This window comes from Garra rufa, chromosome 7 (assembly GCF_049309525.1).
Source record: "Garra rufa chromosome 7, GarRuf1.0, whole genome shotgun sequence".
Taxonomy (NCBI): Eukaryota; Metazoa; Chordata; class Actinopteri; order Cypriniformes; family Cyprinidae; genus Garra; species Garra rufa.
Genome location: NC_133367.1, coordinates 31,539,298 through 31,555,748, shown reverse-complemented (window position 1 = coordinate 31,555,748; position 16,451 = coordinate 31,539,298). Strand labels below are relative to the sequence as shown.

At 36.8% G+C, this 16,451-nt stretch overlaps 1 protein-coding gene across 1 annotated transcript in view; it reads right to left on the bottom strand.

Annotated features, from left to right (window-relative positions):
• Positions 1 to 16,451, bottom strand: part of LOC141339094 (adhesion G protein-coupled receptor D2) — a 114,083-nt gene that overhangs the window by 34,469 nt on the left and 63,163 nt on the right. The window contains exons 21-23 of the mRNA XM_073844726.1: positions 15,403 to 15,444; positions 8,407 to 8,460; positions 4,447 to 4,597 (exon numbers count right to left, since the gene is read on the bottom strand). Of these exons, the coding sequence (XP_073700827.1) occupies positions 4,447 to 4,597; positions 8,407 to 8,460; positions 15,403 to 15,444 (247 nt within the window). The remainder of the gene's footprint in view (positions 1 to 4,446; positions 4,598 to 8,406; positions 8,461 to 15,402; positions 15,445 to 16,451) is intronic.

The following is a 16,451-nucleotide window of genomic DNA, read 5'->3' as shown; positions in this document are numbered from 1 at the left end:
CTGTAAACCTATCAAAATGTAATTTTAGATTAGTAATATGCATTGTTAAGAACTTAATTTGGACAACTTTAAAGGTGATTTTCTCAGTATTTAGATTTTTTTGCACCCTTAGATTCCTGATTTTCAAATAGATGTATCTCGGCCAAATATTGTCCTATCCTAACAAACTATATATCAATAGAAAGCTTATTTATTGAGCTTTCATATGATGTATATATCTCAGTTTTGTAAAATTTTACCTTATGACTGGTTTTGTGGTCCAGGGTCACATATTTATATATGAATGTATATGTTAGGGGTTGACCGATTTTGGGCCTGGCTGATAATCGGAACCCGATATTAAGCATTTTTATAGTTATCGGTATCTGTCATTTTCAAGACCAATTTGCAGATAAAATAATTTAAAAGCATTTAAAGAAAGTTTTTGTCAGAGCCCTTGTTATTCTTAATTTTGACATTAATTTTCATTTTTACACCAGACATATACAGTATATCGGTTATCGATTTACTTAATCTATAATTATCACATATTGGTCAACCCTTAGTGTGTATGTTTTGTATTTTAAATATATTTACATTACATATATCATTATATATACATGTAATAACAGTAAATTCAAATTAATGAGTATTTGATTTCTGCAAAACACTGTTATAACAACAAGCCTATATTATCATTATTATAATTTTTTATTCTTTGCCCGATATTAAGCATTTTTATGATTGTCGCTGTCGGCCATTTTCGGAAAACACATATCAGTCAACCCTTAGTATGTATGGGTAAAATTTGATCTATTTTTGTATTTTAAATAATTAAATTTACATTACAAATATTATAGTACATAAAAAATTAATGAGCATTTTGAGTTTTGCAACACAAATTCACATCAGCAAGCGTTTATAAGTAGATCATATTTTAGCGAGAAATAAAGAATGTTCCTAATGCTTAATTTCAGGAATAAAACCATCTGATTATGGTAACGTTATCTTTTAAATCGATTCATCTGACTCATTTAAAAGTGACAATGAAATCACCCAAAACTTACCCTGTTTGTCTACTATCTGACCTCAACTTTTGTCACTACATGTCTCGCAATTTCCTTCAGCATGTCTTACAGAACGTTTTCGAAGTAAAAGAGTGTGGAAATGAACTTTCTGCTTTTGTCAACCTTTTCAAGTTGCCCCTTGAGAAGTGCAGCCTTTTGATTGACTTGTATCTCCTTTGAGGTCACCTATTCATACGGCGGAAAAGACGAGAAAAAGGAAGAAAGAAAGCATACAAAAAGTACTGTCCCCCCTCGACCTTCAGCTTTACTGCCGAATGTACGAACGACATATCGCAACATAATAAAAGAGATGAAGTAGCGAAAAAGAGAATTTAATTTAGTCAAAACGCCACACTTTTCCATAAGCACTAGTCTTTCCTGCCTCCTTTATGCTTATGGCATGTTCTTGTTTTCATAATTGGCGGACTGAAACCATGCCTCAAAGGATGAAAAGACATGAATTGATCAAAAGTGAACGTAAACGCTTTTTCTCACACTCGAGAATTACTTGACCTTGAATGAAGGAGACACAACAATCAGTTATATACAATCAGGGCAACAGCAGCATTTATTGTGGGATCGGCCCTATTTGTTACCACACAAGGCCTTTCACAGTTGGACTCATATGCGTATAAGAGGCTCGCTTCCTTTCGGTTACATTATACGTTCGTTCTTCGTGGCACTTAGTCGTGTGGCTGACTGGTTAAAAAATTGCTCTGCATTAAAAACAAATATTCAATCATGGCCCGCATCGCAACCGATTACGGCGAGAGTCCGGGCGAGTCTCGTCAAGATGATTAGTTGCATCGGACTCATATGCACGGGACGCCCTTCTGCATATGCATATGGTCTGTGCGCGCGACGCCCGCTAAAACTGCCATTTCATTCCTCTCACAGCAAATTCACCTTGAGTAATGGGCTGGATAATACAAGCTGCCAATCAATATGAATTAGTGCATGTGTCTGATTCTGCTCTCTGATTGGCCATGTCATGTTTTCATCTGGCTTTTGTGTGAGAAAAGCTAAGCTGGGGAAAAAAGGACACATGCTTTTATTTTAATCAATTTTTATGAATTTTAATTATAGTATCTAAGTAAATATGGACTTAAAAAAAGTAATAAACATTTTATATAAATATAAAGTACCAATATACTGATGTAAATACGGAGTATAATATGGAGTATTAATTTCAACTTTTTAATTAGGTTACTAAATAAGGAGCATCCATACAGTAAAATAAATATAATAATGTTAATAAACATGTTAATTCATTTTCAATAACTTTATTTTAATTAGTTAACTAAATATGGAGTATCAATAAAGTAAATGTTAAGTATAAATTAAATTAATAAAAGTATTCTTGTATCTATTGTATCAATATAAAAAATACAGAGTAGAAATGAACCTAAAATGAAAAAATTATTGTTATTGTTAAATTATTGTTATTTTAATTTTTTAATTGAATATGGAGTATCATTACAATCAAGTGAATATGGATAATTTTTACTTTTACTTCTTAATAACTTCATTTTAATTACTTCTAAATATGGAGTATTAAAACAGTAAAGTAAAAATGGAATATAAATTAAATTAATAAAAGTATTTAATTGATTGTATTTATTCATTCATTTATTTAAGGAGTATTAATATAGAAAATACTAAATATAAATAGACCTACATTTAATAAACATGTTAGTTTATTTTTAATTATTTAAGTAAATATAGAGAGTCAATACATTAAGTCAATATGGAGTATAATTTTACTTTAAAAAAATGTTGTATTAAATTCAATAACTTTATTTTAATTATTTAACCAACTATAGAGTATCAATACAGTAAAGTAAATATGGAAAATAAATTAAATAATAAAATTATTAATTTTATTTATTTAATTAAGGAGAACCAATATTGTAAATACAGAGTATAGATTAACCTAAAATTAATAAACATGTAAATTTCCTTTGAATTATTGTTATTTTAATTATTTAATTAAATATGGAGTACCAATATACTAAAGTATAACTACGGAGTATAATTTTACTTTAAAAATTAGGTATTAATTTCAAAAACTTTATTTTAATTAGTTAACTATATATGGAGTATTAATACAGTAAAGTAAATATGGAATATAAATTAAATTATTAAAAGTGTTAATTTAATTAATTTTATTTATTTAATTAAAGAGTATCAAAATGCAGCAAATACACTGTATAAATTAACATAAAATGAATAAATGTGGACATTTAATTTCAATTAATGTTATTTTAATTATTAAATAAATATGGAGTATGAATATAAAAAAGTAAAAATGGAGTGTAATTTTACTTAACAAAAAATTAATTATTAATTTCAATAACTTTATTTTAATTAGTTAACTAAATATGGAGTATAAATATGGAATAAATTAAATTAATAAAAGTATTAATTTAATTAAGGAGTATCAATATAGAAAATACAGACTATAAATTAAGCTAAAATGAATTTTAAAGTTAATTTAATTTTAATTACTGTATGAACAAAGTAAAAAATGCAGTGTAATTTTACTTTTAAAAATTTAAGTATTAATTTCAATAACTTTAGTTAACTAAATATGGAGTGTCAATACAGTAAAGTAAACATGAAATATAAATTGAATGAATAAAAGTATTAATTTAATTTATTTTATTTATGTAATTAAGGCGTATCAATACAGTAAATTCAGAGTATAAATGAACCTAAAACGAATAACCACGTAAATTTAATTTTAATTATTATATACAGTTTAAATACAGTTATAAAATCTATGTAGAAAGTCTACATGGAGTGCATGTAGACACCTTACTTAAAAATGTAAATATATATATATATATATTTATTGAACTTAATTAATTTTATTTTATTTTAATTATTAAATTAAATACAGAGTGCCTATATATATATATATATATATTAGATTGGCCATTCGGATCAAAGTATTCAAGAGAGCTCTGTAAAAATAATATGGTTTTAGATTTTTTTCCACAAAATGACTCTTTTTGCTTTATTTACTCTCTTCTCTCTTTGCGAAATCTCTCACTTGCGTGAACTCCCTTTGAGATTACTACGATTCAGTCTTGAAATGCTGGGGTCAGAGAAGGCGATCGGATCCCGTCATTTTTCTGGGTCTGGAGAATGTTACAGCCCCAGAACAGGCCTGTCATTTTAGAGTTCACCCTCTTTGCCAATCACTACTTTTGCTCTCGCCATAATTTAGGACAGATTTCTAAAGCTCTGCTTTATATAAACACGCTGCCATTTGAAAATACACACACATACATGAACAAACCCAAATATACATGTACATCATCTGAGCCGGCCAATCAACCCTTACAAAGATGCTACGGTTTTGGGGGGTTGATCAATAAATAAACCAACGACTCACTTGTTTTGTTGAAACTCGGGGGGATGTTGTCGCTGTGGGTCGATGAGCTGCTGGAGTAGGTGACGGTTTGCCCGTCCAAAACTCCTGGTACCGGAGAGCTGCCCGGTCGAGAACTGCCCACTGAACTGGAGGGCCTGGAACTGGCACAATTCTGACAAAAAGGAAAATGCATTTCACTATCAAAGTTAAGATCTAAGTAGACATGCATTACACAATACATGACCAAAAAGTACACAGACATGAATGGAGGTACCGCAAAATAAATATCCACAGAAGTCTCACAGGAATGTAAACTAGATCTGACATAAAAACCCACAGCCTTACTCCTCGTATCACAGAATGACATATAATGGACTTTGACATGCAGCCCTGGTTAAGATGGCGTCTGAAGACGTTTATTTCTTCTCAGAAAGAAGTAAATGCATAACCAGCACTATATCAACATTTAAAATTATAAGAGTGCATATTTTAAAACAGGAAATCCACATGTATGTAGTATACATCTCTCTCTTTTTGGTCCTATATCTTGTCAAAACTTGAATTAGGATCAAAAAACTAATCTGCTTCCAATTTATATCTATATTTCAGGGCTGTCAGGGATCCAGACCCTGCTAGTATCGCAGCACGTTCGTTTTTCATTTGGCCGGTGCAACTGACAGCTTTATTTTTCTCAAGCAATCTGCCACAGTATGTACAAGTGTGAGGTCGCACGGGTCAGGCGACAGTTGGTATGAAGCGCCCTGGCAGCACTGGTCTGGCTCATGAATAAACAAGGACGGCAAGTATGGAAACTATAGAGACAAGGAGAGTGAACATGAGTTCAGCAAATGGGGCTTTAATATCATGCTGTATATTCATTATCTGCCATTTATTGTAAGTACTTTCATGCAGGCTGGAGCAGTAAAAGATCCTTGAGAAATCTGTATAATTACTAGACTCAATGCATCATCATTTAAATTCACTGAATAACAGTCTAGAGAAAATAGATAGATCATATTTACATGGCTGATTTAAAAGTCAAGTGTAATGTCTTTACCACTAGCATCATAAAAAGAAATGAATCCAGCAGAGAGAAAAGAGAGCGCTAAATTTGTTGAGCCAGACTCAGAGATAGATACATAGAAAGACAGACAGAATGACAGATTCATTGAGATTAATTATAATAGACACACAGACAGAATTACAAACAGACAAGCAGACAGACAGAATGACAGACAAGCTAACAGTCAGAAAAAAAATGAGAAACTCACAGAACAACAGACAAGCAGACACAACAACAGACAAGTCAAAAGACAGAAAGGCAAACAGACAGAAAAAAATAACAAACTGGCAGAACAGCGTACAGAATGACAAACTGACAGAACAACAGTCAATCAGAGAATGGCAAACAGACAGAACAACAAAAAACAGCAGACACACAGACGACAAAAACTGACAAAACAACAGACAAGCAGACAAAAAGACAAACTGACAGGAAAACAGACAAAACAAAATACAGAATGACAAACAGACAAAAAGGCAGACAAAACAACAAACTGACAGAACAACATACAAGCAGACAGAACGACAGACAAAACAAACTGACAGAACAGACAAGCAGACAGACAGAATGAATGAAAAACAGATGAAAGGCAGATAAAACGACAAACTGACAGAACAGACAAGCAGACAGACAGAATGACAAACAGAAAAAAAGGCAGACAAAACAACAAACTGACAGAACAACAGCCAAGCAGACAGAAAAAAATGACAAACTGGCAGAACAGAGAAGCAGACAGACAGAATGACAAACACACAGAACAACAGACAAGCAGACAGACAAAAAAATGACAGAACAACACACAAGCAAACAGACATACAGAACAACAAAATGACAGAACAACAGACAAAACAGACAGAATGACAGAACAACAAACTGACCGAACAACAAACAGAGTAGAAAACAGAGAGAACAACAGACAAGAAGACAGCAAGAATGATAAACTGACAGTACAACAGACAAGCAAACAGACAGAACCAACAGACAAGCAGACAGACAGAAAAATGACAGACAAAACAAGAGACAAGCAGACAGAAAAATGACAAACAGACAAAACAACAGAGAAGCAGACAGGCAGAATGGCAAACAGACAAAACAACAGACAAGCCGAAAGACAGAACGGCAAACTGGCAGAACAACAGAGAAGCAGACAGACAGAATGACAAACACATAGAACAGAAAAGCAGACAGAGAGTATGGCAAACAAACAGAACAACAGACAAGCAGACAGAACAAAAAACTGGCAGAACAACAGACAAGCAGACAGAGAGTATGGCAAACAAACAGAACAACAGACAAGCAGACAGAGAGTATGGCAAACAAACAGAACAACAGACAGGATGACAAACTGACAGAACAACAGACAAGCAGACAGACAGAACGGCAAACAGACAGAACAACACACAAGCAGACAGACAGAACAACAAACTGACAGAACTACAGACAAGCAGGCAGAGCAGAAAACAGAGAGAACAACAGACAAGAAGACAGACAGAACGATAAACTGACGGTACAACAGACAAGCAAACAGACACAACAGCAGACAAGCAGACAGAAAAAATTACAAACTGATGAAACAACAGACAAACAGACAGAACAACAGACAGAAAAAATGACACACTGATGGAACAACAGATAAGCAATCAGACAGAACAACAGACAAGCAGAGAAAGAATTACAAACTGACAGAACAACAGACAAGCAAACATACCGAACAACAAAGTGACAGAACTACAGACAAGCAGACAGACATACAGACAGACAGACAGACAGACAGAAAAATAGACAAGTAGATGGAACAACATAGACAGGTGGTTGTCTGGTCACAGTATTGCTAAGTGGTTGCTAGTGTGTTCAGAGTGGCTGCTAGGATGTTCTGAAAGGTTGTAAGGCCAGTGATTAGATGCTCTGGGCAGTTACTAGAGCATCCTATGTGGTTACTACGGTGGTCTCGGATGGGTAGACAGTTACAAAAATAAACATCAGTTCACTCTATGATGAGCTGGAAAATCGTAAGGGTTCCCTCAGGCAAAAGCCCATCCATCTACAGCACGTCCTGTACGTTATCACTACTATATTGGAAGTCAGTACATTCCCTGACCACTGCTCTCATCCAATAAAGAGTACATTTTCCTATCCCATTCTGGACCCCGTCCAGCACCAAAGCTATTCTGCGAGATACAGTATATCACCTCTAGATTTATGGCGCAAAACGGCATTAGCTAAAAAACCATCCGCCACACGCGGCCAGCGAATCTCATCGCGTGGACTTTGAAAATTGGAAAATTGCCCAGAGAGCGCTAAAGGGTCCCACTGCTAATACGACCCGCCACGATTTATCAGCTGCTACCTGGCACTCGCGTTTGGGGCCGCAGTCGTTTTTTACAAGTCCCAGTCTTAACAGTGTCGGGCCTGTCAGGGGGGTCAAAGGGAAGAGGGAGGGGGCCATATTCTAAAATCAATCCGCCTTTAGAAATTGTCTCATTCCGTTCTCAATGACCTGGTGGCGCGGCAAGGGCCGAGCGGGACAAACTGCCGTAGGCCATAAACCGTGACAAGCCCGGAGGAGAGTTAATGTGGCCATTCATAGAGGAACCGCTCGCAGTGTCGCTGGAGGTGAGGTGCTTCGCTGAAGGGGGGGGTCTATTAACTACTTTTAAACCGCTTTGGTGAAGCTAAGTGATCTCCGTCAACAGCAGCCTCGCGTATAAATACTGGCCTGACAGTTTAATGTGAAGGGACGAGCTTACACAGGATTAGAAACATGTAACCCAGGGCTGCTGCTTGACATTGGCTGGATTGAGGTGGCCTGAGTGGGTGTGTGAAACAGGACTGGGGGCAAAACATGCACTGCGTTATGAAATTCGCACTGAATCAAGAGTGCGGCCCTCCGGTATTAGAGAAAACATGCAAAAACTTACGGAGAAATTTAAGGCTTTTCTTCTCTCTTTGATTCTGTTGACTGTGTTTCGAACCTGTGGATAACAAGGAGGGGGTGGATGGTTAAAATGTCATGACTCAGTACTAAACACTTCATACAAAACACTTTGCGCTCGCATGAGTCTTGGCCCCGGGAAGGTGAAATTCAATCCAGACTGGGAATACAGGAAGCAAATAGCCGGCGTTGCATAAAAGTCAATGAGTGCCGGCAAGCAAAATGTTCCAGTTTGTCACACGTAATGGGTCCTGAAAATGACACGTAGAGTCGGCAAAGTAAGGAGAGCGTCTTAACCTCTCATCCGTCACAACGCACAGGGGGCCGCAGGAATAAAGCGATAAAGGAAACGACCACCCTTGCAGAACAAATTACATTTGGACTGTGTGAGAAAAACGGCCATGTTGGGCGATGCATGTTGAATGACATTCGCAGTACTATAAACTCATGCTGCTTTATTTTAGTGGCGTGAGCCGATAACTCGTAAATAAGCATCAAATTTAAAGCCTTTTTTTGTCTAGCAGACGGTTTATTACGTCACAGCACAGCCAATTTGCCAAGCCTGAAATTTCATTTTTAGAAATGTATTTTTTTGTGAAAAAATAAAAATGTACTTCTAATGATTAATTATATTAATTTGTTATTTACGCTGAGCCTCCTCAGACAGCGCACCAGTAGCACTTCTACGGACAAAAACACACACAATTATGTCAAAATGCGTGGTTTTGGTGAGTTACCTCGTAAACGTAGTCTAAAATGAGTAATAAAGTCTTAAATGACCATAAAGAGTTGGGAGAAAATTTGATATGTGTCAGATCCGAGTCATGTGCATCAGGTTTTAAAGAGACCACGCTGCTTTAAAAGTGATACCTGCTGAAGTCTGTCATTGATGGAAATCAAAGAACAAAAAATAAGAAAAAATCATCATTCGACTGCTCTAGTCGCTTATTAGCTTTTTGGCTTGAATAAAGATTATTATATTTCAGAGCCTAAAAATAAAAAATAATAGCTTTCAATTATACTGTAATGTTGAAAAGCTATAATTAATAGTTAAAATTGAGGAAAATGCATTTAATAGAGAAAACAGTAGCAGGACAAATTAAAAACATTGTAAGTATGTTTATTATATTGAAGTAGTAATAACTGCCTGTTTTTGTAAAAAGAGTTTCATGGCCGGTAAAAAAAATAATAATAATTTGGCCGGTAAATTTAATCAAGTCACCGGCAGGTGTGGCAAAAAGTTATATAAAATTCTAAGAGAAACAAATTATTTTTGTTTAAAAAAAAAAAAAAAAAAAAACTGACTCTTTAACTGGTTTTTTGGTCCAGGGTCACATATAACATTTCCATTATTTAAATATTGTATATATGAAAATGATATAAAATGTTGCATTTAAAACCTTACATTTTTTATTTAAAAACATTTTTGTAATCTATGAATAATTGTGTGCATGTGTGTGTGTTCACATCAATATTTTTTGTATGTCAGTATTCCCCACATCATACAATCCAATCCAGCTGTTTCCTGGCCTGCTAGATATTATTTTCCAGCCCGGCTGTCAGCGACCACAAAGAAAAAAAACCCGCCTGCATTTCCCAGCATGAGCGCGGCGCAAGCTCCAGCCCTTCGCTGGTGAATATGCATTAGCTCTTATGACTTCATTAGGCTCTGCTGTTGTCATAAATTATTGCTGCCATGCAGATATACACACACCAGCATGTTCTGAATAGACACCATCAGCGTGACGACAGAGCTAATGAAGAGAATAGAAAAGCTCCGACAGCTCGGAGTCAACGGTAATACGTCAGATTTGCAAACAGACACTGTTTTGCTCCCTCTCCCACACTTTGTGTTCAGCAAATCGAGCGCGCTGTAGCTTTAATGAATGGAACTGGGAAATCAAATCAATTTATTCCAGGTAAAAATCGCAGAAAGCTACTCGAAAAAGAGCATTTCCAGCATCCAAAGGAACTGGTTGGAAGTTGCTGCTCTTAAAAGCAGTTTAGCGGTTTTCCTCTCAAGGTTTTAAAGTGATGGAGGCCTAATGTTCAATATAAAAATACATTAGATACAATTTCCATATGAAAGCAATGCAAATGGACACATTTGCCAAAGCAGAGGTCATAAAAACAGGGATGACCATTATTAAGTAAAAACAGACTAAATTATATAACTTTTTTATGATCAAAGCGGTTTTAATTTGTTTATGAGGTGGAATTAAAAAAATGGAAATTATCATCAAGCGAATTGCAATTATCTGTTATTCTAAGAAAAGGAATGTGAGAATTATTAATATTTCATTTTTTACAAGTATTCTCAAGTTCAACAAATAACTATACATAATTTTGCATCAGATAAAGCTAACAAACAGATTTTTATGGTATTTAAAGTATTTGACTTACACATTTGAATAAATTGTTGTGGGAATCTCATGGGATGTGTCTTGATCTCTGTCTCTTTCTCAAACGGTTGGTTTCTTATGCGTTTCCTTCGAAATAATCAACTGTACGAGTGAGTGAAACTGATTTTATAGTCCCGGGAGAGGCAGATGTTTCTTTAAATGAGAGCAGACATTTAAATATTCTCTGACTTTTTGGGTCTTTGTATACTAACACTTTGATCATTCTTCTCAATTATTCTGTTCGACGAGAATTTCCTTAGTGTTGTCAGATGGTGAAACGTAATCTGCTATTGTTTCTGTCACATCTGACTACACAAAAGGAACAAGGTGGAATCGCGAAAAAAGAAAATGAAAGATTATTACGTTTGGTATTTACAAAAGCCCCTTTAAAAAAAGTGTAAAGCAGACACGAGCTGCTCACAAATTGTGAAGACCTCTGGGTCAAGGAGAGCCGGGGGTTGGAAAATAGATTCCGACGTACTAAAAAAGCCTGTTAAGCAAGAATGCGCCGATGATTTATTTTACAATGCGGAGAGGGTCACCGGCGAGTCTCTGCTGTGTCAATACGGGGCTCGGTCTCAGGGCCATCTCCTTACACCTCTTTTGTGGGCACTGAAAAGGTAGAAGCAAAGGTAGACAAAAGGCAGGGGAGATCCAGCTATACTCCGGGGTAGACATGAAGAAGGGACAGGGGGAAATTAGGAAGCGGAGGTCTATGGCCTGCTGACTGCATTTATCCATACAATTTGAGTTAAATTTGGTCAGTTATATTAGACAGACATTTTACATTATTGTTTATTTAATATTTCATCGAAAACGAAAGATTGAACAAACGACAGACAGACAGACAGATACAGACAGACGGATGGACAGACAGACAGAATAAAAGCGAAAGATCGAACAAACGACAGACAGACAGGCAGACAGATAGATAGACAGACAGATTGAAAGTGAAAGACTGAACTAACAACAGACAGATAGATCGAAAGCGAAAGATCAAATAAACGACACAGACAGATAGACAGATAGATTGAAAGTGAAAGATCGAATAAACGACAGACAGACAGATAGACAGATAGATTGAAAGCGAAAAATCGAATAAACGACAGAAGATAGATTGAAAGCGAAAGATTGAATAAATGACAGACAGACAGAGACAGATTGAAAGAGAAAGACTGAACAAACTACAGACAGATAGATTGAAAGCGAAAGATCAAACAAACAACAGACAGATAGATTGAAAGTGAAAGACTGAACAAACAACAGACAGACAGACAGACAGATAGATTAAAAGCGAAAGATTGAACAAACGACAGACAGATCGAAAGCGAAAGATTGAACAAACGACAGACAGACAGACAGACAGATACAGACAGACGGATGGACAGACAGATAGAATAAAAGCGAAAGATCGAACAAACGACAGACAGACAGGCAGACAGATAGATAGACAGACAGATTGAAAGTGAAAGACTAAACTAACGACACAGACAGATACATCGAAAGCGAAAGATCAAATAAACGACAGATAGACAAATAGATTGAAAGCGAAAGATCTAATAAACAACAGACAGACAGATATATTGAAAGTAAAATATTGAACTAACGACAGACAGACAGACAGATAGATAGATACAGACAGACGGATGGACAGACAGATAGAATAAAAGCGAAAGATCGAACATATGACAGACAGACAGACAGACAGGCAGACAGATAGATAGACAGACCGAAAGTGAAAGAATGAACTAACGACAGACAGATAGATCGAAAGTGAAGACCGAATAAACGACAGACAGACAGATAGATTGAAAGCGAAAGATCGAATAAACGACAGACAGACAGACAGACAGACAGACAGACAGATAGATTGAAAGCGAAAGATCAAATAAACGACAGACAGACAGACAGACAGACAGACAGATAGATTGAAAGCGAAAGATCGAAAAAACGACAGACAGACAGACAGACAGACAGACAGACAGACAGACAGACAGACAGACAGATAGACAGATAGATAGATAGATAGATAGATAGATAGATAGATAGATAGATAGATAGACAAACGATAGACAGATAAATTGAAAGTGAAAGATCGAACAAATGACAGACAGATAGATAGACAGAAAGTGAAAGATTGAACAAACGACAGACAGCTAGATCGAAAGTGAAAGATGGAACAAACGATAGACAGAAACAGATAGACTGAAAGCGAAAGATTGAACAAACGACAGACAGACAGACAGACAGATAGATAGATCTATTTTGTTGCACTGTTTAAGATTAAATTGTTATACTATTTTAATTATTTAATTATTTTGATCTTCTCATTGTTACTATTATGTTCCTCCACATATACTTAAATATTGTATTTTTTCAGTCATGCCAATAAAGCAATTTTGAATTGAATTGATAGATAAATGTACACATTAGAGATGCGCGGATGGGCTCAATCGTCACCCGAATCCGCAGCTTCAAATAAATTATCCGCCCGCCACCCACCCGCACCTATATTTTTCTCTGATTTAGATAACCGCACCCGACCCGCACCCGATCGTCATATTACACGTATTGTAATTCTTAGTTTTGCATGATGATATGATAAATTGATGGTTCATGTTAACAGCAGATTGATTCAGCTGATCTGCAAATCGCTGCACACTAATATACGTTTATCACTCATGATTTTAAGCCAAATCCATGCAGAAAAGAATAACGTTAACTGACATCTGGATGCGACTCTCCGCAATCTCTGGCGAATTCGGCCGGGTTTTCTCTGTATTAGAGCCGCTCTGAACTTATTATTTGAACGCATGCTTGGACTGAAGTTTACAGGGGTTCACCAGTTTAAGAAAGGTCTGATCGTAAAAATCTGATTCTTTTCATTTTTAAGGTATTGTTTTCATTACAATCTACTGAATCAAATAAGTAATCAATAATAATTATTATACCACTGCGCGCCTAGCCTGACATGCTCTCGCGTATGAATGAACAGGCAGCATCTGGACGCATCAGGCACAATCGTCAAATATATTTCAAAAGAAGCCGGCGCCACGGTCCTGACCACATCACTGTCTTTACTGGGTGTTTTTAAGGAAAATATTTCAATTTATTAACATGCGACTGAATTAGCTATTCATTTTTTGTTGGACTCTCATGATTTTGGCTAATGTAGGACACTGAATGATGCGCATCAGAGACGTGGGTAAACGCAAAGCGACCAATGCACTACACCACTGCATTACCATGCTCAATAACATTAGCACTAGAGTGCGGATCGGGCCGCATTTTTCTGTCCGAGCCCGGCCCGAGTCCGACAGAGCAGTAACCGAACCCGACCCGAGCCCGACAAGCATTCAGATATTTATGTCCGAGCCCGATCCCAGCCCGACACAGTTAAAATCTCTTTTTTCACTCATACTAATGACACATGCACTTTTTTTGTGTGGAAAGCCCGCTTTTATTAAGCAACTGTAAAAAAAGCGTTCGGAAATGTCAACAGATGAGAGCGTCAGTGCACACTGGGCAAAAAGTGCCGTTATAACACGGGCGCACTATCGCGCTGAGGTGACCGAGCCCGACCCGAACCCGAGCATCCTTTCTAAATATCTGTCCGAACCCGGCCCGACCCGTCGGGTTCCGTCGGGTACCGTCGGGCTCGGCTCGGATATCCATCCTCTAATTAGCACAGGCATAACTCCCTTCAAACTTTATATGGAATGTCACCGTTTCTGTCACCAAAAACTTAGAACAGGCAAACACACACACACACGCACACAAATGAAATCGCCTGCCTGATGAAAGGCGTATTTAAAACACGTTCAAGTTTTAGAAAATGTAGTTAATATTTGCATCATTATTGATTTATCTCATCCACCCGCGACCCACCCGCAAATAATCAGAATGCATTTTTTTATTACCCGACCCACCCGACCCGCGGATTATCCGCAGCGCCCGCGGATATAACCGCCATCCGTGCATCACTAGTACACATGTACAGACAAACAAGAAACATGCTGAAAAACCGATGTTAGATTGGATGAAGATGGCTTCAGTCATCAATACTGTATGTCCCTTGTTCGCATTTGTATTTGAATTTCAAGAAGGCATGATAGTACATATTTCCCTCTTTCCCAATTCATCCCCAATTCAGTTTCCCACTCTTTAGAAGAGCATCTAAATGGTAATAGGTGTAGTGCAGGTAAATTTCCAGCCGATCTTCCCGGCGTCCTGCATACATATGCGTTTCTCTGAACTGGCGCTGAGCTCTAACGTCAGAATGTTAAATGGAAGACCATGAGTTTAAAAACTTAAAGAGGCAGTGAAATATTGGCCAATGTGGTTGAGGGATGACTGGCTCTTTACTCCGGGTGTCAGTGTTTAATGGTGGGCCTGGATGCATATAAGTTAGCCCAAGCATGAAGGGCAGTGGGACGCTCATGTGGAAAAAAAAAAAAGAGAGAGAGAAAAGGAGGCTCGCTTTCAATCCGCCCTCCTTTGGCGGGGCGGGGGTCCCATCAGAAACATCATGTCATTTCTCTCACTCACTCAGTCAGCCTTGAGATGCACTGCGGACTTACCTCAGTGTTGTACACTCCATATATCAGGAAGATGAAGAGACCCTGCGAAAGAAAAAAGAAAGAAGTTGTTAGGAATCTTTTCGAGCTTCTAAAATTCATAAGAACTGTATGAAAAGCATTTTTGACTGATATGCGTAACACGACGCTGAACTTTGGCCCAAGGTTTCTGAAGCTTTATGAGAGCTTATTCTTCCCTCGAAAGTAAGCAAGCAAGAGGCTAATGGAGAACAATCAGTGGCATAGATAGACTGAAAGCATGAGAAATAAAGGGAAAGGGAGCTTGAATGGGCTGCCCTTGGATGTACAGAATAAAAACGGCAGTTTATCATTATTTCCATGGTTGTGACTAGAGAAGAAGAGTTGTGCATCTGCAGGTCTGGAGAGCCAGAGAAAAGAGAACAAACTAAGAAAAAAAGGTAAGGGTCAATTAAAAGTTGGACTAACACACTCAAAGACTTTTCAAAAAATGTGAAACGACAAAAGAAATGATGGGTTCAATGGTTTAAAGGACTTATTTCAGCTGGAAATCAAAAGAGCGTCTTTTACTCTTCCTCAAGGTGGTTTAAGTTTTGGAAAGACATGAAGGTGAGTAAATGATGACATTTTTGTTGAATTGTTCAATTGTTGTTAAAGACTTATTAGCAAAGCCACGTAAAAATCAACAAAGCAAGTCAAATTGTCCACTTATCTGTATATATTTCTGTACAGATTTTGCTCCGCACTAAATATCTGTCTTTGCTCATAAAATTAAAGAAAAACCATTTCAACTCTAGAGCCAGGTCTGAAAGGTGCATGAATGAACTGCCCTTGAGTAAAGAAAGAGGGCACATATGGTGGTAAAATAAAGAAAAGTGCCAATTTTTCCTTTATTTCTATGGTCGTGGGTATTGAATATAGAAAATTGCACATCTTTAGGGCTTTTCAAGGAAATTAAAAGTTGTACTAACTTAAGGTCAACACCATTATGTGCTTTTTTAGTTTTATTTTGCTATAGACTATACACACACTGAAGTCAATACTTTTTAGTATTCATCTAGTTTGATGCGTTA